The sequence below is a fragment of the Andrographis paniculata genome, unplaced genomic scaffold (genome assembly GCF_009805555.1).
Source record: "Andrographis paniculata isolate CXL003 unplaced genomic scaffold, ASM980555v1 Contig79END, whole genome shotgun sequence".
Taxonomy (NCBI): domain Eukaryota; kingdom Viridiplantae; phylum Streptophyta; class Magnoliopsida; order Lamiales; family Acanthaceae; genus Andrographis; species Andrographis paniculata.
In genome coordinates, this window is record NW_026137616.1 from 2,411,112 (window position 1) to 2,434,908 (window position 23,797).

The 23,797-nt window shown below is 29.3% G+C and overlaps 5 protein-coding genes across 8 annotated transcripts; 4 read left to right on the forward strand and 1 right to left on the reverse strand.

The window, feature by feature from the left end:
* The first annotated feature begins 989 nt into the window (after nucleotides 1–989).
* LOC127240702 (MLP-like protein 34) lies at nucleotides 990–2,715 on the forward strand. The gene is made up of 2 exons (XM_051259511.1): nucleotides 990–1,269; nucleotides 2,173–2,715. Exons 1-2 carry the CDS (start codon nucleotides 1,080–1,082, stop codon nucleotides 2,424–2,426), a joined length of 444 nt encoding a protein of 147 aa, XP_051115468.1. The 5' UTR covers nucleotides 990–1,079; the 3' UTR covers nucleotides 2,427–2,715.
* Nucleotides 2,716–6,787: 4,072 nt separating this feature from the next.
* Nucleotides 6,788–8,515, forward strand: LOC127240033 (kirola-like). The gene is made up of 2 exons (XM_051258447.1): nucleotides 6,788–7,047; nucleotides 8,066–8,515. Exons 1-2 carry the CDS (start codon nucleotides 6,861–6,863, stop codon nucleotides 8,317–8,319), a joined length of 441 nt encoding a protein of 146 aa, XP_051114404.1. The 5' UTR covers nucleotides 6,788–6,860; the 3' UTR covers nucleotides 8,320–8,515.
* Nucleotides 8,516–9,349: 834 nt separating this feature from the next.
* On the reverse strand, nucleotides 9,350–11,540 carry LOC127240451 (GTPase activating protein 1-like). Its single transcript, XM_051259148.1, has 3 exons — nucleotides 11,347–11,540; nucleotides 10,463–10,558; nucleotides 9,350–9,779 (listed from the first exon to the last, which is right to left on the reverse strand). The coding sequence occupies exons 1-3, from the start codon at nucleotides 11,503–11,505 to the stop codon at nucleotides 9,501–9,503; spliced, it is 534 nt and encodes a 177-aa protein (XP_051115105.1). The 5' UTR covers nucleotides 11,506–11,540; the 3' UTR covers nucleotides 9,350–9,500.
* Nucleotides 11,541–15,531: 3,991 nt separating this feature from the next.
* Nucleotides 15,532–17,986, forward strand: LOC127240109 (uncharacterized). Its single transcript, XM_051258579.1, has 3 exons — nucleotides 15,532–15,991; nucleotides 16,883–17,012; nucleotides 17,567–17,986. Exons 1-3 carry the CDS (start codon nucleotides 15,581–15,583, stop codon nucleotides 17,785–17,787), a joined length of 762 nt encoding a protein of 253 aa, XP_051114536.1. The 5' UTR covers nucleotides 15,532–15,580; the 3' UTR covers nucleotides 17,788–17,986.
* A 1,515-nt stretch (nucleotides 17,987–19,501) lies between these two features.
* LOC127240566 (protein PTST, chloroplastic) lies at nucleotides 19,502–23,314 on the forward strand. Of its 4 annotated transcripts, XR_007836342.1 has the most exons (10): nucleotides 19,515–19,645; nucleotides 19,776–19,836; nucleotides 20,168–20,411; nucleotides 20,506–20,595; nucleotides 20,949–21,017; nucleotides 21,115–21,220; nucleotides 21,847–21,935; nucleotides 22,495–22,643; nucleotides 22,726–22,889; nucleotides 23,015–23,314. XR_007836342.1 is itself a non-coding variant. In XM_051259299.1 (9 exons), exons 2-9 carry the CDS (start codon nucleotides 19,790–19,792, stop codon nucleotides 22,826–22,828), a joined length of 897 nt encoding a protein of 298 aa, XP_051115256.1. In that variant the 5' UTR covers nucleotides 19,502–19,618; nucleotides 19,776–19,789; the 3' UTR covers nucleotides 22,829–23,314. The 4 variants fall into 4 exon arrangements, 3 of the variants coding, with proteins under 3 accessions (XP_051115256.1, XP_051115255.1, XP_051115257.1); XM_051259299.1 differs by having other exon boundaries at nucleotides 19,502–19,618; nucleotides 22,726–23,314; XM_051259298.1 differs by having other exon boundaries at nucleotides 22,726–23,314.
* Nucleotides 23,315–23,797: the final 483 nt, after the last annotated feature.

Below are 23,797 nucleotides of genomic sequence, written 5' to 3' on the forward strand. Positions count from 1 at the left end.
TTTTTTAGGAAGGTGGGGCGAGTGTGGTGCTGTCACTTTCTCTAATGTTTGAGTTTTGTCATAAACTATTCATCAAAATTTTCCTAACAATATATATATAAAAGAACATATTTTTTATTTAATATATATTATAACAAAAATTAAACTTACTACTAAAAAAATCACATTATATCACACAAAACTATTCAATTTATCCTTAAGGTTGTGTTTGGTATAAAGAAATGAGACCAGAGAAATAGAAATAGTATCATTTTTCTTGTTTGTTTGAGTCTGAGAAATAGAACTTGAGAAATAAATCATTTTCATTTCTCTTCTCACCAGAGAAATGGAGAGAAATGATATTGCAGTATATATAATTTTTTAATTTTTAAATTATTTTGTACTATTTAATTTTTATAATTTTTTTAAAATTATATTATTTTAATTTTATAAAAAACAAACTTAATTTATTTTTAAAGTATTTAATTTTTACGATATTTTAAGAAATTGTACTAAAATATAATCTTAAAAAACATTATATATAATGTATAATTTTTCTAAAAAATAAATTACCAAAAATATTTTTCATGAATTCTTATTCGTTAAAACTTTCTTTTTATAGGATTAATTATTTATTTTTGTTTAATCATTCATATATCTGCATTTTTTTTATATTTCTCAAATGAATTCTCTATTTTATCAAACAAGAGAATTAATTCTCATTCTCTACTCAATTTTATTTCTCTTCGATTCTATTCTCTACTCTAATTTCTCTGCAATTCTATTTTCGGTACCAAACGGCCCATAATTTCAAAGAAAGAAACCCTCATCGATAGACGATTCCCCATAAATAGTATGTCAAGCCAATATGCATCTGATTCGAATGATGTAACAAAATCGATGTCATGTTCCACTGAATCAATAATGCAAAATTAATCCACATATCCTTTTTCACAATATTCCTTTTTCTTTGTATTATTCCAAAATCCATACTATATATAAGAGGCCATATTGGCTTCCACTTCTTGCATCGATCAAACTACAAAAATCACCTGAAAGTATTCGAAAAATACAAAAAAGCTTTCTAAGTAAGATCAGAAATGGCTCAGACATCTCAGCTTGCAGTAAAGGCAGATATCAAATCTTCCCCTGAAAAATTCTATAATTTCTTGATACATAATGCCTCCCAACTCCCCACAATTCTTCCTCATATCGTGCAAAAGGCTGAAGTAGTCCAAGGCCAGGAAGGCCAGCCCGGAAGTGTCATGCACATTAAATATCTAGTCGGGGGTACGTACTCGGATTTTTCTTATTTTATTTTATTTTATTTTTTGCTTTCCATATATATATGTATATATTTCGCAACTTTAATTCCATCGAATTTTTATCGTTTCTTATGTATATATGATGAGCATAGGCACACACCCTTAATTCTCCCTCTACTGGATGATTGCCTATGTATAGTTATAAAGCTATTTTTCTCTAAGAAATTTATCATCGCGCTACTGATAAACTTTGATTTTTGGCTAGCTAGCCTCGCGTTAACTCTGATTTGGGTGACAACCGAAAAAGGAAAATAAGAATTGATTTGAATGGCGAAGAAGTATTATTTTGATGGATTTTTACTATTTTAACACTGATTTTATAAATTATATCTAGAAAGATTAAAAAAAAAAAGATCGGATAAAAAAGGAAAAAATAAAAATAATGATAAAAGTTTTGAAACAGAGAAAATATATTGTTTCAAAAAATAACTAATCCTACAAAAATGTAAGGAATTCTCAATTACTATGCATGTATATATATATAAATATATTTCATGCAATATGTAAGACTATGTCATGTCCGGTAAATTCATATATTATATTTGTATCATATTAGTATATACATATATTGTCTGCCCCAGCATCCTGTGTTATTTGTTTTTAGATCGTGCATTTCATAATTATACTAAATTTTAAAATTCAGCACAGACAGTAACAGACATTCATGTTGGAACTCATTTCCTTTCCGATTACCGCTATAAACTCCAATATAATTTATCACATAAAGAACTAGCTAGAACGATCAAACCCTAGTGTTATTCTCCGAAGCACAACATATACACACATATATTTATCATGAAGTATTTGTGCGCATATATATATATATATATATATGTCGATCGATCATCAACATGATTGATGATGGCAGACAAGCCGGGGAGCGCGAAGTTTCAGACCCAAAAGGTGGATGGCGTGAACAAGATCATAATATTCGTGGCTGTCGAGGGAGAGATACTCGGGTTTTATGTGACCTTCGCGGTCGAGATTGTGATTGGTAAGAATCAAGTGCAGTGGAACTTTAACTACGAGAAAGCGAACGATTCTGTCCCGGATCCCGACATGTATGCAAACCTTGCGGTTGCAGCCACCAAAGCATTGGATGTTTATCTTCTCGTCAACTGAGCTGATGAGGTGAAATAATAATCGTAAGAACATTAATGTCGCAGGACATATATATGTAAGAAATTAGAGGCTCACAAAGTAATAGATATATACGTACGTATGTACGTGCGTGTATACATATACACACACATACGTGCATGTGTGTGTGCGTTTGTATTATATTATATATATATAAGTATGCAATAAAGGAAGTGTGTCTCGACTGTTCTAACTAGTTAGTCCTGCACTTGATGTTGGAACGACGACCACTTTATTTTATGTCATATATAATAAACAATCTTAGCTTGTATATGGAGTTTGTTTTATTTGTGTTTTCGAGTTTACTTTTATGTTGGGATTGCTTTAATTTTAAAGTTTGATTTTATTAATACTATTTTGATGTGATCGTAAAAAAAATAATAATATATTGTTATTGAAAATCGTAATAGTAATTCTGATTTGAAATCAAAAGCCAAATATAATACCCTTTTTTGTAAAACAAAAACACATTAAAAAATTATTTTAGTTATTTAAAGTTTTATAATTTTCAAAATATAAAAACAACCTCAAAATACATTTAAACATACCGTGTTTTTCTTCGATAGTTTACATGAGTATGTATACAACCACATTCACTACAAGAAATTATTAATTTTGTAACGAGGTTTTTTCGTTTCTAAATTCACTTTTTTCGTTACTAATGATATTAGAGACGGAATTAGAGATGAAATTACGTTAGCTATGTGAACTTTAGGAACGAAATTTCGTTACAAATATAGTACTTTTTTTGTAGTGATTACATAACTATTACTTTTAATGTTGTTGTTGTTGTTATTATCATCTAGACAAGCTAAGGGGCTCTCGGAGCGTCTATGTTCCTTGTATTGCAATTCTACTATCTTATTATATATATAATTCCTTCTACCGAAAAAAGATGGGCAAAAAAATATATGGTGTGTTTGTTTGGGGGTCTGAATTTTAAGTTGGGATTTGAATAATAAAAATTTTGAATTTGAATAGTTGTATGATGTGATATAAATAGGTGTTGATGTGATATTTTGAATGTAAAATTAATTTTTAGTATAATATAAAAAAAATAAAAAAAATAGAGGTTTTATTTGATGTTTTTGTGTTTCATCTGTTGATTCAACTAAAAAGTTATCCATAAAATACATTGGAAGTCCATCGTTGTATTAAAATTCATTGATATGAATTAATTGTCACTACAAAAAAATAGTATATGAGTAACAGAATTCTATTTATAAATTTTACGTAGTTAACACAATTTCCTCTCTAATTCCGTCTCTAATATCATTAGTAACAAAAAAAAGTAAATTTAGAGATGAAAAAACTTTGTTACAAAAAATTGATATTTTCTTATTATGTGTGCCTTTGCGGTCAACAAAAAGTCATGGACATTGAAATTGAAATTGAAATTTTATTATAATATAAAAATTTGCAAAATTTCCATAGAAAAACCACTAGCTAGAAATTAACATTCAAGTTTCACTTATTTCATCAATTTAATAGTTTAGATCCGACAAAGGCTTGAGTTGCATAATTCAGTTGATATTTCAAATAAAGATAATAGCTAGAACATACATAGATCAAATATAGCCATAAATTGCATAATTTAACCAAATATTTCAGATATAATATTATAAATTGATAGAATACAAATTAAGCAGGAGAATTAAGTCAAAATTCGAAGACTAGAAGCACTTCAAAGATACGGAAGCCAAGTCGAAAGAGCAAAACTCCATTGGATAGGTAGCAAAATACGTAGAGATTACAACAAAGTGACATGAAACGTTGTTCCAATCAATCTCAAATTCGATCAATCAGTAAGCAAAATAGTAGTAATTTTTTAATAATTGTTTTTGCAAAAATAAATTAAAATTGAAACGTAATTTGCAATGTTAAAAATTAGGGTACAAACAGAAACTAATAATAAATATGAAATAATATAGTTAAATCTTCAAGTTTAACTTTTCCGACAATAAGGCAGCTAGCATTCACACGGCATTCATCGGCGTCTTGTTCGAAGTTTCTTCTTCTTTAGTGTGCATGTGCTTATACGTGTGAGTGTGATTACAATTATATCGTCTATTTGTGTGTGCTTATATATTATTTATGATAAAAATATATTTTTACGTTTCTATTAAATCTATACCAAATACTAAATGAGATTAAGGGATGAAATTAATTTTAGCCGTGCTGATTTTTGCTATTTTAGCATGGTATCAATGCCCCAAGCTTTATTAGGATTTGATATTCAAACTCTCACAATACAAATAAAATCAAATATTGTTATGATTAGATCCCTTATAGTTTCTTCGGTAAATTTTTTATTATTCAATATAACATTCAACCGTAGATAATTATCATGTGGACATGTTACATGAGTAGGTTAAATCTACTCTCTCCGTCTCATTAACTGCAATAGTTACTTATCTCATAATTTAAATTTACGGCGATGTTTTGTCTACTTACACAATTTATGGCTCTATTTAAATACATGCTTTTGGAATTTTCAAAAATTGTAAGAATAGTAAAAAGTTCAAATATTTGATATGATATTTTGTAAAGAAATAAAAAAAATAAAAATTGATGGTATATATATATTTTTGAATTACTATTAATAAATAGTGTCAAAATTTTTAAAAAATATGTATATAAACAAAATCTATAATTTTCCTAATAGAAGTTTCTTTTATATATATATATATATATTGTTGGAACCCCAATTTATTTTGGCATATGGTCTTTATTTTTTCCTACATTGCTGCAACAGATTGTCAACAATATTGTTTGTTTTACACTCTTTTTCGATTGGTGAGCAAACAAGTCAAAGGAATAGATGTTTTGGATGGTCAAATTGTATCATAATTATGCAGGAATACATCATTCCATTTATGTGCAAAGAATTTTAATTGATTTTGTCTTATAAGATGGCTTTATAAATAATTGTGAGGAGAGAATGTGGTTGTTGGAAGGTTTTGAGAGTGTGTGTAGTGAGAGAAAAAAGTGAGTTAAATCCTTTTAACTCCAACCATTCTCTTCTACATGTATTGAGTGAGTGTTAGACACTTTTATTTTGCTGGAGACCTCATCGGAGGAAGGAGAAATCGAAGTTCCGATCAAGGGAGGCGTCCAGATTCTGAGCAGCTCTGCTCCGTGGTCATTGTCAGCACGAGTTTGTGACAACATAATCCTGTGGAGGGAATTTTCAAGGTAAACCATGTTAGGAGGATGAGTTGAAGGAGTTGTGGTTGTCTATGTCCTCAGGACTGATTAGTGAACTTCTCCTGGATTGGTATCCCCGAATCTAGGATTGTTTATATCCGAACCGGGTAAACAAACTCTTGTCTCATTTACTGCTTTGTATTTTTCGCATAAATTCAATTGACAGTAGAATGTTACAACTGTGATATAACTACGCTTCGGGAGTTGGCCCTTGAATAGGTGTTCGAAGTATACTGGCGAAACATCTTTTCTTCCCAACATATATATATATATATCTAAAAAGCATATAATATGGACAACATATTCAAGAATTTTAGCCAAAATCAGTAAAGTTTACAAAAGTAGTGGATCAATTGAATCAGAATAAATTTAAATTGCACAACCAAAGCGACAATAATTACTACGGGACAAAGATTGCAATTATCCCCCCAAAATATATTTGTTTAAACAAGAGTTTTTGAGGATATTTTTTTTTTTTTTTTTCTGTTTATGAGGTGGGATCGAAAGGGCACTGGATAAATTTCCGGCCGAACCTAATAATCTGCAAAATAGGCATGAAAAGATAATTCACACTACGCGAACATGTGTGGCAGGTGACCTGGAGGATTTTGATAATATTTTTTTTCAGATTCTCGGAAATGAGAATATAATTGAGAGGTAGTAATAAAAAATTCGGTATTTGAAATAAATATTAAAAGTAATATTTTTTTATTTTCTAAATATATATATATTTAATATAATATTTAAATTAAAATATGTATATATATGTGTGTTGGAGTGCAAACTAAATTCTACTTTGGAAGATTAAAAAGAAAAAACTCACCTTATAATGTAATGCTTTTTGAAATAAGTTTAAAAATAAATCTATACAACTTTGTCCAAAATATATAATATCATATTAGTCTTAAGTTGAGCAAAAAAAAATATATTATAATTTGACGAATAATGCCAAAATTTTAAAAAGCATATATGTAATAAAAGGCAGTACATATTCTTCTCTATCGATCTATAAACCATTTCTGCTTTTGCTTTGCACCACATTCTTATATAATATATAAATATAAATATATATATATATATTATATGGAAATTAAATATATCGAACTCTACAGTATATAAAGCCCTGGAGACGAACTTGGTTTCCTTACAACAAATTAAATTAAGGTTGTTTGTTCTTTTCTCTTAATTATTCTATTGATTGTGTAAGAAATGGCTCAGATTGATATGATCAGTGTAAAGACAGAGATCAAATCTGCCCCTTCGAAGATCTATAATTTCAATAAGTATAACATGTCCCAATATGTTAATCTGAATCCTCAGATTGTGAAGAAAGTTGAGGTTATTGAAGGAGAGGAAGGCAAGATTGGAAATGTCAAGTTAATCGAATATGTTATCGGTACGTGTTTAGTCGTCTTTTAAAATTATTTTGTGATATATATAGAAAAATTACAAATTTTTTCTTATATATGAAGTAAATTATTATTTTTACATATGTATATTTATATATTTGCATTTTAGGGCATTAATAGGCCTTAATTTTGTCATCCGGTGCCGAAAAAATCATGTGCGTATCATATGATCCTATGTGGCATTTTCGGCGCTCAGATGGACGCTGAGTGGCATTGCTGAAAAAAATGTCACCAGTGTCCACCTCAGCACCAACAATACTATATAAGATTACGTTATTTTTTAGAGGTCATAGGACAAAATTACGGGTTACTGTTGAGACATTTAATAAAATATAAAATTTTAAAAATAATTGTCTAAAAATGATCATTTATAATTATATCACACAGACCAAAATTTGCAATTTTTCTTATATATATATATGTCTAATTCTTGCGGGTGTGTTTGGCACCGGTGATGAGAGTGGATAAAATTAACTTATATAGTATTTTACTTATATGTTTACTTTGACTTATTAAATCTTGAAATTACAATTAATTCGTCTTAATATACTAGTTTATATAAATGATTATATCCAAGCTATGTAAGGTGTGAAATAAGATAATTATTTGAATTAGAATTATAAATTTTAATTTTATCATGTTTTTAAATATGTTGATACTTTCTTAAAAATTTACTGCTATGAATTAGGTGCTGAAATTGTTTTATATTAATTTATATCATTTAATTATATATAAAAATATAATTAAGATAATAATATTTAACTAATCAGCATAAGTATTACATGAATCTCTCTCTCTATATATATATTTCACTCAACAAATAATATACTTTGAATATATATATATATATGTATATGCGACTCAAATTTAATTTACACAAGATATATTAATTAAATTTTTTTAACTAAATTAAATCCCACATTAATTAAGTATACATATCTTAATTTCGAGGCAAAAATGTTAAGTGTTTTCCCTGGTAAATTAAAATTAATTAATTAATTGTAGGTAAGCCGATGAGCTTGAAGATGAAAGTTGTTGAACTCGACGACGAGGAGAAGTCAATAACCTTTGATGTCTTGGAGGGCGATCTCCTGCAAATGTATTCGAGTTTCAAGGTGAGAGTGAGCGCGAGCGAAGGGTGCGCGACGTGGAGCATCGAGTTCGAAAAACTTAATGAGGCAGTCCCAAATCCCGACATTTACACCAAGGTTGCAGATGGCCTTACCAAATTATTGGATGCTTATCTTCTCACCCATTAATGGTGCATGTTGTGTGTATCTATGGCTCCAAATTATAATCTAGACATCTCTATGCATGGAATATGAAGTTCTGTAACCATACATATATATATATATATATTTTAATTTGCGTATGTGTGTAATATGTAATAAGGCCAGCTACTTGTCTGAATTGCCAAACTTGTGTGTAATGTAAAATGGGATTGTTCTATTTGGAGATTGATTGCAATTTTTCATTTTAAATATTTTTTAAAATTTGTAAAGTGTGACTTATTTATAAATTTTCATTTTTTTCCTTTTTTCAATAGATAGATATATGTATGTATATATGTATATATATATTCAAACTCACTATTAATTATATATATATATATATAACACCGTCTATGCTAATTATTATAAAATAATATTAGAATATCTATATATTTTGTAATATTCATTTTTAACAATAATAAAATAAGTAAGTCCTATTGCCATGCTTAAATAAATTTAGAGTAAAAGTTACTTCCTCCGTTCCCAGATACCGTGTCTGCTACACTGTAGACACGATATTTTAGGAAGGGTGTAATTAGTAGATAATTAAGAATGTATTAGTGAAAATAATTATCCTATAATATAAATAATTACAAATTAAAATTAAGATAACTAATTAGTTTAATTAAAATTAAAAAAATAAAATTTAAAAATTTAAAATGAGATTAAAGTGTGTAATCATTTTAAAAAAATGAAAGTGACATGGTATGTGGAACGGACAGAAACGACAACGTAGATATGGTATCTGGGACGGAGGGAGTATCAATCTTGTATTATATAAGTAAACACAAGTGTTGTCGAGAGAATGTAGTATATATATATATATATGTATATACGTAACACTTAAAATTCATTATATTACTAAACGAAATTAATAAACTTGATAGAATATTTTGAAATGCTTTTAATTCAAATCACTTCAACCAAACAAATCCTGAGTTTTTTCGTTCAAAAATAGGGCGAAAGAGTAGCATGTCTATCAAATATGCCAATAATGTAAAGAGACAATGCAAGTACATAAAACGAAAACTAAGCTCAAAATAAAATCCCCAAACTAAATATGTCTGAAATTGTCGATAATTTTCATGACAATGATAAAAGGTTCTACATTGTAATTTATATGCGAAGAATTTAAATAAAATTTGCCGGCATTATGCTATGCTCTATAATTACGAGCTAGGGACATTGATCCAACGCAACTTGAGCTCTATTTCACCGGATTCGACATTTCTAAGCCTCAGAAACATATGTTGGACAAGATTGCCGTCTTCCCATACAATAGAGCTTTCTTCAGACAAGCAATTGTCGCGTTGTGGTTTTATCGTTGTGATTATGGTTTTGTCCGGCGCATCCTTCATTTGCAAATTCACTATTTCAATAAATGTCTTGATGTCGAGCTCTGCATCTCCCATTTTGTCGTCGAAAAAGGTATCTTTGTCGTAAACTAGCTGTTAAGAAAAAATCATTTAAAACAAGGGGTTGTTATAATCTTTACGAAGATTACTAATTTAAATTTATATCGACTTTGTGTTTTTGAATAAATGTGTTTTTTATATTATATATAAGAAATTATTTTCAATAATAGAAAAAATAATAACATTTTGTTTTAATTGTTAATTTTGAGTGAATAAAAAATATATATACACTATATTTTTCCATCAACTGCGAATGTAATCATTTATGTTTTAGACATATGTTTTAAATATTACTAGTATTTTACATATAATAGTACAATAGAAAAATAAAAAAATATTTTTACATTTAAATTCATTTACTTTTTAATAGAATGTAATATTGTGGAAAATGTATGCATATTTTTTATTAAAGAATTACTGATACATTGAGAATGAATGAAGTGAGTATATATTGTATTTTTTTATACAATAATTTTTATGAAAAATCACATCGGACTTCTATCGGACTAAATTTGATGGTTATTTCAAGTTTGTTCAATTTTGGTCGTAATAAGCTCGAAGAGTTTTGAATAAGAATATATTATTTTTTTAAATAAAATTTAATACTAAAATACTAATTAAATTTAAACCTAAATAAAAATAATTCAACCTTAGACCAAAATCAAAACTAAGCAAACTCTTTTTTTCACTAAAATGTAGAGAGAGAATAAACTTACGAATTTGATGGGAAGATTTGGATCGGTAATAGACAGCGTAAGCTCTTCATTCCACTCCGGATTTAGGCTCTTCTTCACCACACGAGTCTTCAATTTCTGATATCATAAATTAATTATATAATATTTTGTAGTAATGATCGGCTGATTCGAAATATATTTTTATTTTTTTGATATTTTTCTGTATAATAAATTATTTATACAATATAAATTTAATAATTTATAAAATCCGTGCAATGCACGGGTCAACATACTAGTATACTATTAACTAAAAATGTAAACTTCCACAATAAAATATCAATAAAAATACAGTATTTCATATCACAAAACATCACTTTAAAATATTACTCTATTTTCAAATAATTTATTCTATTTAGCTTAGACAATTTCAAGTATTGTATAATTAATAAATAATTAAAAAAAGTATCATAAAAAATAATTATGATTTATAGAGTGTAGAGAATATAAAAATAGTAAATTTATATAGTATATTAATTTTTTTTGCAAAAAAATGAATAGAAAGAACAAAGCCATAGTTTAATTAAAATAAAAAAATATATATTATAAATTTCAAAATATGATGTATAATTATATTTAAAAAAATAATAAATTATGTGGTACCGATTATTTAAATAAAAAATTCAAATAAACATTTCATTCCAAATCAATTTCAAACCACAGTTCATCTAAACCTGAAAACTTTCACCCCATTTCATTTACCCTACTTAATCTATCCTATTTTAAATACAAACCTGCCAATCCAACAATTAAAATCAAAAAAAAAAAAAAACAAAACCTGATGATCCTAACACACTGGGGAAAAAATTACTGTAACAGATCAGATGAGTGAGAATGAAAGAGAGATTTAGAGAGAGAGAGAGAAAGACCTGTTTGCCCATCTTAACAATAACGTAAGGATCACTGCTTGTTGAGTCCCTTTTGGCAAGATTTATTCCTCTTATTACACTAATCCTCAGCAGCCCCAACATCATCATCATCATCGTACCTCCTCCTCCTGCATTATTATTATTATTCCCAAACGCCATTTTCGCCTGCAACCTGAAGAAATTAAAACCCACTTCTGCAATATATATATATATATATATGAGATTCGACTTAATATGCTTGGCTTGAGGTAGGTAGGGTGGTGCAGTGTGAAGAGCAATTAATTTGGGTTTGAAATTTCTCTTTTTTCTTTTTCTGGTCATTTAATTCTATTTTGAAATTTGCCAGGAGTAATTATTATTATTATTATATTATCATTATTATGGGTGTTGCATTAATTGCATGGCTTTTATTACATTACCGCGTCATTGGTTACGCAATCTCCGCTGCTGCGCTGTTACTAGCTGGGTTAAAATCCAGGACTTTGATTTATTGAGAGCACCGGGAGTTTCCAAACCAGGTTGTTCATCACCGTTTATTTTTGTGGGGCCCGTAGATGGACGGTGCTCATCCTGCTATGATTGTTAGAAACGTGTTTGACTGTTTGTTAGTGGTATTGACCGACTTTTTCTATATATATATTTTTTTTTTATTCTTTAAGATTTTGGTTTTTAATTTCAAATTTATATACAAAAATTTTATATTAAAATAATTATTTAATTTGATATAAATATATATTAATATAATATTTTAAATAAAAAATTTAAAATTTTAATATAATATAATAAATAATATACTATTTTTATTTCATAAGAATAGTATCATACCCTATTAATACAATATAAATATAGAAAAAATGAAAAAAAAATATTTTTATTAGTTTTTTAAAATACAAATATAATAATATTTGTGGATTAAATTATACAAATATAAAAATATTTCTATCGTTAACTACAATGACGCAAAATATAAATCATGTCATTCTCAAGAGACAGAAGTAGTATAAATATATGACTAGATATTTTTCTTTTAAAAAAAATTTAGAATATAAATTTTTATGATATTCCAACATGAGAATTAGTTTGCATCTCAACAATCATTCATTCAAACTTAGAATCATATAACTCATTATTTTTTCTCTCCACAATTATTCATTTAAATTTAAGATCATATAACTCATTATTTCTTCTCTAAGGACAGTATAGTTTGTCATATCCAATGATATTTCATTGATTTGTCCATTTGACACTAATTTTATCAACAAATAGACGCACCGTTTGACTACAATTATCGGAAAGATTTTCGACATAAGACACTGCTGCATATTTCCAATCACAAGGTCAATGGGAGTTCCACACAACTAATGTTAGCTTATTTTACCAACTAACTCCTTCGAATCGAACTCTAATACAAATGTGGGGTTTCAATCGGATGAAAAGCTTGTCCAGCAATTTATGAATCTCACACGAAAAATTAATGGATAATGTTATTAAAAAGAAATTAAAACGATGAAATAAAGAATTAGAAAAATAAAGGTATAAATTTAAAAAATATATATATTTTTTAGGCTCATATCAAAATCACTTATGTGCTAATAATTCTAACTCGTCCAATGATGCAACATTCACAGAGTGTATAGACCGATGGATTCAACACAAAGTAACCCAACACGAAATTTCACAAAAAAATGAATGAACTCAAACAAGAAAGAAATAGATGGGAATGAACATATCGAAGAGAAGAATAGGTAGAAGAAACGATTTGGACGATTTTGGCATTTAAAATTAAAAATCAAATATTCTTGAGTCAGGTTATGTTGGATTCAGATACCGTAAAACTGAAAGACACTAATAATCTTTATCTTATTTCTTATCGACCATTTGTGGTTATTTTATAAAATTTAATCCGAAGTAGAAATATGTTATTATCATTAGAAGTATTCTTACAATCGTTAAAAAATAGTTAATGCAATAAAAACATATATTAAACATAAAATAGTTATGTATGTTATCAAAAAAATATAACATAAAATTCTAACCAAATGTATCAAAGTCTATCGCATTCAAATATGATTGAAACTTAAAAACAAGCAAGCATTTGATTTCAGTAAGGTTAAATTGAAAATATATTTTTTCAAGTTTAATTAACTATTTAGCAACGTCACATATAGAATAGAACTACATCTATATATTTGATTCTGTCGTAAAAATTAAAATTTTTGTATAATTAAATTCCAAATTAATTATAAAAATAAACTCTCACATTATCACATAATATTTCAATTTCATAAAACAAGCATTTTAATCATAATGTTTCCCTTTAGAACCTTAATTATAGCAACATATTTTCGTTTTTTATTTTGGAAGTACATTGTAGAGTAAAAAATTTAGCGTTTATAATGTGCTCTCTCCGTCACAAGATAATTATTCTATTTTAAATAGAATTATTATCGAAACAAGTATTAAAATCCAAAAATATATATAAATAAATTCTACTAAAATGTGACTATCAATTTAACGAAAAAAAATAAAATCAATGTAATCAATCTTTTTTTAAAAAAATAATAATAATAATAATAAAATATTTAGTTGCAATCCAACTTTAAATCTAACATTTTCACTTTAAAAATTCAATTGATGTGAATAAAGAACAATTAACAGGTTTGAAAACAAGACTTCATGTATTATTTACATGGAAAAGATTATTTCAATCACGCATTATATCTAATCATTTAAAAGAATGTTTAATTTTTACCGTATTTTTCATAGAATTCAAATTTACATTAATTTAACGACTCAGACTCCCTAAAGGTGTGTTTGTTTTGGGGGTTTGGATTTTTAGTTGAGATTTGAACAGTAAAAATTTTAAATTTGAATAGTTGTATGATGTGATATAAATAAGTGTTGATGTGATATTTTGAATGTAAAATTAATTTTTAGTATAATATAAAAAATAAAAAATAGGTGTTTGATTTGATATTTTTTTGATGAAAAAATGAGATGAATAGTGAAAATTAAATCCAATCCCCCAAACAAACACACCCTAAATGCATACATATCAATACATACTTCCAACTAACACAGAAGATTGACATACATCATGGGGTGTGTTTGTTTGGGGGTTTGGATTTTGAGTTGGGATTTGAATAGTAAAAATTTTGAATTTGAATAGTTGTATGATGTGATATAAATAGGTGTTGATGTGATGTTTTGAATGTAAAATTGATTTTTAGTATAATATAAAAAATGAAAAATAGGTGTTTGATTTGATGTTTTTGGGGGGAAAAAATTGGATGAATAGTAGAAATCTTATTAAATCCCCCAAACAAACACACATAGCACATACTATGTTAATTGAAAGCATAGGTTGATAGTTATTCTTCTTGAATATTATTTTCGTCCCAGAAAAGACGTCTTCTTTGACACGAGAATTAAGGGATAATAGTATTATTTCAAAGTGGATATAAAATAGAATGTAAAAGACTAAAATGCTTTACTTTTTTAAGGATTTTAAAAAGTATGTTAGAGTAATAATTACGAGTAGTATGGAAAAGTAAGAATAATTTTGATATAAAGTGGGGATTATAGTTACTAAATAAGGAAACAAGACAATTGTTTTGGGACGGACGAAAATAGAAAAATAAGACAACTCTTTTGGGACGGAGGAAGTATGTTGTATTAATATATTATGTCTTGAGATCAATTATAGTATTTATATATGTACTATTGTTATGTTAATATATTATGTCCTGAGATTAATGATAGTATTTATATATGTATTATTTTTATGCATTACTACATTACTTATATTTTATTTTATTTTTACAATTATTAAGATATTAAAAATATAATATGATATTCATTTTCATTTCAATATTAAAGAAATCAAACATAAATAAACAAATAATATTTATATATTTTATATAAATATACTTCAAGTATGTTCCCTTAGAATTTGTAATTACACTATCCACTAAAAATATTATATAAATTTATATATATTTAATAATAAAATTCAATAAAAACATGAAAAAAAAAATATTTTTTATAATACTTTAAAATTATTTAAAACTTAAAAAAAAAAAAAAAAAAAAAAAAAGCCTTTATTATTATTATGGGTCAAAATTTATAAAAAGAAAGTTGGGCTGAGGCCCAATTGACCCATTCCAAAGTTGCCTATTTCGCTTAAGCCTCTCCAAAACCCTTCCTCGCGCCGGCGCACCCAACTCCTGCCCAAATGCTGCTCCGACGAGTAGCCGCATTATGCACAGCCACCGCCCGCCGATTATCAACGGCGGCGGTTCTCCAAGAAGTAGAGACTGTGCCTGAATTCACCTACCTGGAAGGCCTCCCCAGGCCGGACCCTAAGTACGACGAGACAATCTTCGCGATTCCGCGCCCAAAGTCCGGGAAGAACATCGCCGCTAAGGAGAGATCTTCTGGTCGCGTCCCTAGCATCGTCTTCGAGGCTGAAGATGGACAGCACGGAGGCAACAAGCTCCTCATCTCCGTACGGACTAATCAGATAAAGAAGCTCGTGAATCATCTCGGTCGATCCTTCTTCCTTTCCCGGCTTTTTGATCTCGAGGTTCGATCGGATTTCGAGTCGCAGGATATTGTTGAGAAAGTCCGCGTTTTGCCTCGGAAGGTACGGAGCTTTTGTTACTCTTTTCTTTTTAGTTAATTTCCGATGATACATGATGATGAGCAGTCGTTTTAATACTCGTTAATGTACACATTTCGATGCTAATGGAAAATTTACTCTTACAGTAAGAGCCTGTTATAGTCAAAGTTTACACTTTCTTTTAATGTTGGTTTGAGCTTGTGAAGTTTTTTGATAATCTTCCAACTTAAATTGTTTTGATTTATCTATACTAGATTTTACATGTTCGTGTGATAATTTCTTGCTCCTGTTGTGTGTATTTAATGATGGATTTTTAGGATGTATGCTAGTTGAGAAACTAGCATAATTCCATATGAGTGTTCATGAATTTGGTGATTAGTGGAAACTTATATATAGTTTTTGTTTTGTGGTTTAAGGGTGCCTCCAAAATTAGAGTAATATATTATGATAGTGCAATGAGGATGAAGTCGTGGCACACTTCATATTACAATTGATCTTAAGCTGCATAATGAACTGTCAATGCCATGGAATTGTACTTCAGGAATTTGGATAATTTTGTTCTTGTTGAAGATGGAATGCCACTCTGGATACGTTTATGAAGTAAAAGAACTTGGGAAATGTTGGAAATTAGTGTAGCTCTAGATTTTCTCAACTACAAGTATCTCGGAAATTAGTGTAGCTCTAGATTTTCTCAACTACAAGTATCTTGAAGCGATTTAGAGCATAGTTCATTGCTCCACAATGGATCTTAACAGAAACAAATGCATGAGTAATACAACATTTTGAATTGGATTTCACTAGTGCTTGATGGTTTTTCTTATGATTATCAATTGTTTTCTTCAAACATGTCGGTATGATTTATATCTCGAGCTATCTATAATTCTCACCAATATTATCTTTCTTGATGCACTTCAGCTTCATCTACAAGCCGGCAGCGATGCAGTGCTCAATGTTACCTTCATCCGAGCACCATCTACTGCTTGGTTAAAGGTGGATGTTCCTCTCGTGTTCAGAGGAGAAGATGTTTCTCCTGGATTGAAAAAAGGTACGAAGAATGAAATTACATTTGTAATACTGCTACTTTGCATCTTAAGTTTTTAATTTTCATCAAACGCTGGTATTCAGTTTCATACTATCGTGTGTGCTACTTGATGTCGGTAGGAATCATTAATTGTAATAATTTCGCCAATTTGACACTTGTCTCCTAGATTTTTAATTTCAGTTCATCAGAGGCAATATCTGATATATAATACCCAAAAAAGGTTTTATGTTATTAGCTTGTGATGATCTCCTACTTGTTCTAATCTCATCTTCTCGATGATAGTTACACACGTACTTACGACTATGGAATAATAAATAATTATTTGTGTGCGATTACTATCCACTTATAAATCAAATTAAAATATTTAGCTTAATCTTAGAGCAGTCAAATTTCATAAATTGTTAGTTAATGAGATCGAACCCTTTTAACAGGATTAAGGAAATGAATTTTGTGCTCATAGATCTTCTCTAGCTCAGACTTAGATACCATTTTTTCAAAGTGTATCGAAATCGGGTCTCTCTTTATCTACAAATCCCTAACAGCATTTCACTTTGCAGGTTCGCAACTGAACATCATTAAAAGAACTGTGAAATACAAGTGTCCGGCAGACATCATCCCCCCTTACATCGATGTGGACTTAAGCGAGCTGGATGTCGGCCAGAAAATAGTGGCGCAAGATCTCAAAGTTCACCCGGCGCTCAAACTTTTACGATCCAAGGATGAGCCCGTCTGCAAGATCATGGGCGCTAGAGTTTCCGATCAACGGAAATCCAAGTGAGCAGATATCTCCATTCCAATCCATTTATTTACCGGTAAGAAACACACTCTGCCTGTCTTGTTTATTGCAGTTTTGTAGTTTTTGTGTAACAACTTATTTGGTAATAAACTGTGCCTTCTTTATAATTTTTTGGGTTTTTATTAAATGTGTGATGAGCATTCCAAGTGTTGAATTTTCATCATTTTACGAGGTGACATTTTTTATCCAGTTGAATTTTGACTTGTAAATAGGTGAATCCAATGTTTGATTTTGGTTCTGAAAGTTTATTGAATGGTGTAAAATGAATTATATTCAAAATAGGATGGTGAGCACAGCCAACAAGGCTAAAAAAAATTAATTGTATCAAAATTGATAATTATTATATACAATTAGATAAAAAAAAAAAAAAAAAAATTACTGTGAGTTTAATTAGCAATGAATTTGTATATAATAATATAACTGCTATTGGTGATTAGTAACAAATTAATATTTATTGAAGTAACCATGAAGCATTGGTGTTATGATAAATTAAATTGAGGTTGAACTACATCTATTTGGCTATATTTAAAAAATAAATAAATAATAGATTTAATATATTATTAAATAGAGATACATAAATAATACTAAATTAAATTAAAAATATTATTATAACATTGAATGATTAAAAAGTTATTTGTTTTATATTCATTTGTTTAAATCAGATAATTAATTTGAAAGTGATTTTCTTATTTTATTTTCTCCTTTGTAAAGAGAAATTGAAAGAATTAAAATATATATATATATGTAAGTTTGATAATTTTATTTTTATTTTCTAATTTTTAAACTTTCAAAATTACTTATAAAAAGATATAATTTTATTTTGTAAAATTAAATTACTATTCCAATTAAAAAAAAAAAAAAAGAAATTATGTAGAAGAAATCAGCAAAATAAACTAATATTTATACACATTCACATTCTATTTAGGTGTGTTTATTTTGATAGAATTTGAAAGAATTTAATTTAAATTTAGTATTAAAATAATTTATGATAATATTAAAATATATATATAATTTTTTAAAAATGCGGAATTCACAAATAATAAAAAAATAATGTTTAAATATAAAAACACACCAGCTGTTATTAGAATTTTCAGTTTCCTCTTTATCCATCATTTTGCAATACATTGTTCTTTCAACGTCATTTCTCATTTTTTTAATAATAATATAATCTCCATTATTATTTCTATTGCTAGACTGAATTCTTATCAAAATGGTCATTTCTCATTTTCTATTAAATTGTTTTTATCTTCTCTATTATTGTTTCTTTATAATTCACTTCAATGTATCAACCGGACCCTTAAACTTATTTGTACAATTTGATTCTGTTTGGACTTTAGGAGACTTTTATGGATTTGTTTAGATAGGGGTTTTTTGAGATTTTTTAAAATTTAAAAATTTAAAAATAAAATAAAAATTAATATTTAATTTAATATTTTATGAAAAAAAAAAATTATATTTAATGTAATATTTTTTAAAAAATAAATAATACCAAATAAGTATAAATGTGTTGTGTTGTCTAAACAGAACCTATAACTTTAATTTTTATAATATCATGTTTTTTAGTAATACCAAAAATATTTACTGCAAGCTGTCAAAACATATCCACTTTTAGAAGTATTTCTTTTATTAAATTTGGTCCCCACACAGAACACGTGTCAGTTTAAGGACCGACCACGTGTCAACATCGTCCCGATGGCCGCGCACTGCTTTCCAGCCTCACACTCATCTTGGACGCTCCAAGAACGCTTTCAGCGCTGGTCTCCGATTCCCCAAATTCCATCCGTAAAAGCTCTTCAATCTGACGCGTTTCTCGGTTCGTACGGTTGTCAATCTGGATTTAGTAAGCTAAGCTTCCCAATGTGTTTGATCAAATGCGTGACTCCAATTCGCGGACGCTGTTTTACTCTACTTTTTTAGGCTTTTAGCATTTCTTAGGTTCGTGATTTTTATTTTTTTTTTGTATTTGGCAGTGGAATCGTGAATTATGGAGTGCGGAATGGTCAGCACTGCTTCGCAGCACCTTTTGCCCAGGTGATTCTATTATTAGCGCCATATCTGTGGGTTTTCTTTCGGCGATTGTGGCACATTCGACTTGTACGGCGACGGAGCATTGTATTGACTATAGTGAAAGTTCTTTCGAAAATTATGTTATATAAAGATTGGATAATGTGGTTGGATATGGATGCTAGCTCGTAGTACATAAATTGGAACTTGAATGGAGGGTAACGGTACTAATCAAATTGATGAATTTTGATGAGAAAGGAAAATTGAAAATTGTTGATTCTGTGGAGTTTATGTTCCGCGGATAAGTGAATTGAGCGAATTATGTAGTGTTGATTGAGAGTAGCTGTGGTTTGCGCAGGATCAACATGAAAAGAGAAGATAAATTTCAAATCACTACGGCTGGTTTGAAAGGGAAAAGATTGAACGAGGCGAATTTGATTTCCATTTGTAGAAATTCTCCACTTCGTCATGAACGTTGGAGAGTGTTTTGTGATCCTATTAGTTTGGAGGAAGAATTCTTGGCAGTGCAGTCAAGGAATTTCTCCACAGATGAGGTATCTGATCCAGATGAGCCCCCTGCACAGCCACCGAGCAGTGAAGAGGTGATACATTTAGCAGATGGATTAAAAAGGAAGGTGTGATCATTCCATGGATTATGCATTCTCTCTCAAGGCTAATGTGTGCTATCTGTGACAGTTGAAGGCATGGCTTGCTAACTCAGAGCGTTCGAATCTTGCAAAGAAGTTGAGTGAAGCAAATCAGTACAATCGGTTTCTGAAGCGCCAGGTATGGCATTGCAACACTTATTTATTAACTGTTCATTGATAACCATAATTTTTGAGGTTTTTGCATGAAGTAGCTTAGAAGTTAGTGTGCAAGATTAGGATGTGAAGGTTATAATGGAATGTGTTGTAGTTGCTTTTAGGTGATTGGTATTTAATATAGAAGTAGAGTGATGGTTCCGTGTTTGAATCTTCTGTCGCCCGGTTAAGAAAATTGCTTCACATTAAAGGTGTGTGAGACGAATACACTTGCATGTGAGAGGGTGTGTTGGAGCACCGTGGTCTGATTTATCATATTGAAGCGAACTTAACTTTCGAATTTTACAAGTGCCAAAGAGTGGAAATTTGTAAATGCAGTTACAAGAAAAGGAAGGTGAACTTGTTAAATTCAAGAGTGAGCTGGCCATCATTGAACATGAAATTGAGGTAAGGTTTTTTATTTTTTATTTTTTCTACTTAATGCAGGAATTTTGGATTTTCAGCCATGGTCTTAACCTAATAATAAGTCACTGTTTACCTGCAGAATCTTGTTAATTTGGCAAAAGAAATTGCTAATTATAGTGTTCCAGTTGGCTCAAGAAAGATCAAAGGAAAATACATTCAGTATCACTTACTCTCACGACTGCAAGGTAAATTAGTTCTAAATTGTATTATATTCTATTGGTGGAAAAATTGCAATTTTAAGTTATATGATATAGCTAATTTAATCTTAATCCCACAATTTAAAGTTGGATATAGTACAAACCGGAATTTTGTGATATTAGTCCTATATTTATTGATGATAAAAATGCTATAGGAGATTTGCATCATTTTCTATATGCCCACATATTAGTTAGTTTATATCAGCCAATTTCATGGTTTCCAAATTGACATTTTTACAAATAGAAACTGGCATTTTCAAACTCTTTGGGCAAAAGTCTATGTAAATGTAGATCATGAAATAACTTTTGTACATGGTTCTCGGGAATCGAGCATGCCTCTTGTTTGGTTTCTAACACCATATTAAACAGTCACCTCCTCTCTAAACTTAGGTGTTATGGAAGTGTGCCATGTACGATTTAGAATACTATTTCTTTTCTAGACTTTTATAGTAATCTTAAGTTTCCATAAATCATTCAAACCATCTCATATGCAACTTCTGAAATAATCAATGATAAAAATAGCAGAGTGGTGCTTGGTGTTGTTAGGCAGAGTTATCTGTATTAAATAAATGATGCCCAGAATTTTCATGTTTGATTTTTCCATGATGTGAAAGTTGTCAGCAAAAAGGTGGAGGAACAGGTCAAGGATGTGGACATGGCACAATTGAAAGAGGTTCCAATATCATGGTCTGGCATGGCAGAGGTAAATCAATAGTTTCTCCTTTAAAAGATGTATGCTTTTATTCCCTTTATATTCTGATGGTTAACTAATTGTAGAAAAATAATAAAAGTGTTAAAAATGTTTCTGCCTGGTAATCCATGCTCGGTCTTGGAGTATTTGGGCTTCATTTATCACACAGTTCATGTTAAATCGATTCGTTTGGTTGCTCACAGTGTTTGCTCCTGTTTAGTGTTGGAAACATTGCGCTTGATGCATTCATTTTTAAAATTATAAATTCCACAATTTACATGTGTTATTGATCTTTGAAAATTATTGACTTGTGCAAAATGCATTTCCATACAAAATAAGGGTAAATTGTAGATCAGCCCTATGAAATATGAGAGAGAGAGAGAGAGAGAGGGGAAGAGAATCCCACTGCAATTTACTTCAGGGGTTGGGAGCCTCTTTGGTAATTTGTATTTCAAAGGTTGGTTTTAAAATGTTTGCATTTCGCATGAGGTATTCTGCAATTTACCCAAAAAGTTAGTGCTTATATCAACAAGTTTTTTTCTGGAATATCAAGTTACAAAAAAGTGTTTAGGGACGTACGAAACTACTACACCATGATTCAATGCAGAGTGTGCAAGTGATGGGCACATTCGATGGCTGGACTCAAGGGGAACATCTCTCCCCAGAGTATACTGGATCTTACATGACCTTTTCCACAACATTAATGCTAAAACCCGGGAGGTATTTCCTGACAGACATTATATCGACATGCAACTGATCTTGACTTTGTTGTCTTTTACATTTATTTCATAATGTTGTGAAGGTATGAAATCAAGTTCTTAGTAGACGGGGAGTGGCTGCTGTCACCTGAGTTTCCCTCCGTTGGCGAGGGATTGATGCAGAACAATTTATTGGTGGTGGAATAGATTTTTTTCACCTCCTCTGATCGACATGCGGTTTCTCAGCATCCACGACTTCACACGGCAGGTATGGCTCTATTATTCCTCCTTGTTCTTTGGTAGTGAAATGGACAAGATTTTGAATAATTTGGTAACGGTAATTAATTTTATTTAGTATAAGATAGTAACGACGCAATGTTATTATGTGGTCAGAACTATGATATGATAGACTGAGGAGTGCTCGGTTCTTATATCCTATATCTTTTTTTCCCCGAAATTTTAGATCTCGCTAATAAACTGTTTTGGGGATCTAATGGGAAAACAAAGAGATCAATAAAAATAAATCCTATATCTTTGAAGGATGTAGAGACACATTATAATTCTTATTACACGATAACTCTTATCTTTAGTCGTGAAGTATTTTATTGTTGTAGGCTTTCCTTATATAGATAGCCCCTTATTGTGTAAGGATCAAACATGTTTGCGGTATAATGATGTTAAGGGTATGAATCATGCTATTGTTCTTGTGACATACTCCATCTGTCATGCAAATGTGTGTTCATTTGACCGGGCATGAATTTTAATAAAAGTGAGTAATAATTGTTATTTTTTTTATAGTAAAAAAAAAAAGTAGAAAAGTGTAATGATTTTTTACTTTAAAAAAAACGGAGAATATTTTTAGATGACTCCCTTTATTGATCTTGATGTTATGTATGCATTCGAAGGAGGGAATTATTCAATTAAAATTTTATTGAAAAAAATGTGACAGGATTTATCCCAAATAAAGAAAATTTGAAGCATTTTTTTTTTTTTTTTATGAATATTTGATTCTACAAAAATTAATCAAAGTAGATTCAATTCAAGGAATTGAAGCAAATAATTTAGCAAATGTTATGACATAAAAAAGTTGTATATCGGGAATTTCAAAATTGTCTATCTTGCTGATGAGAATCATTGACAATACAATGGTATGGGGAAAAAAAATTGACAAGTTTG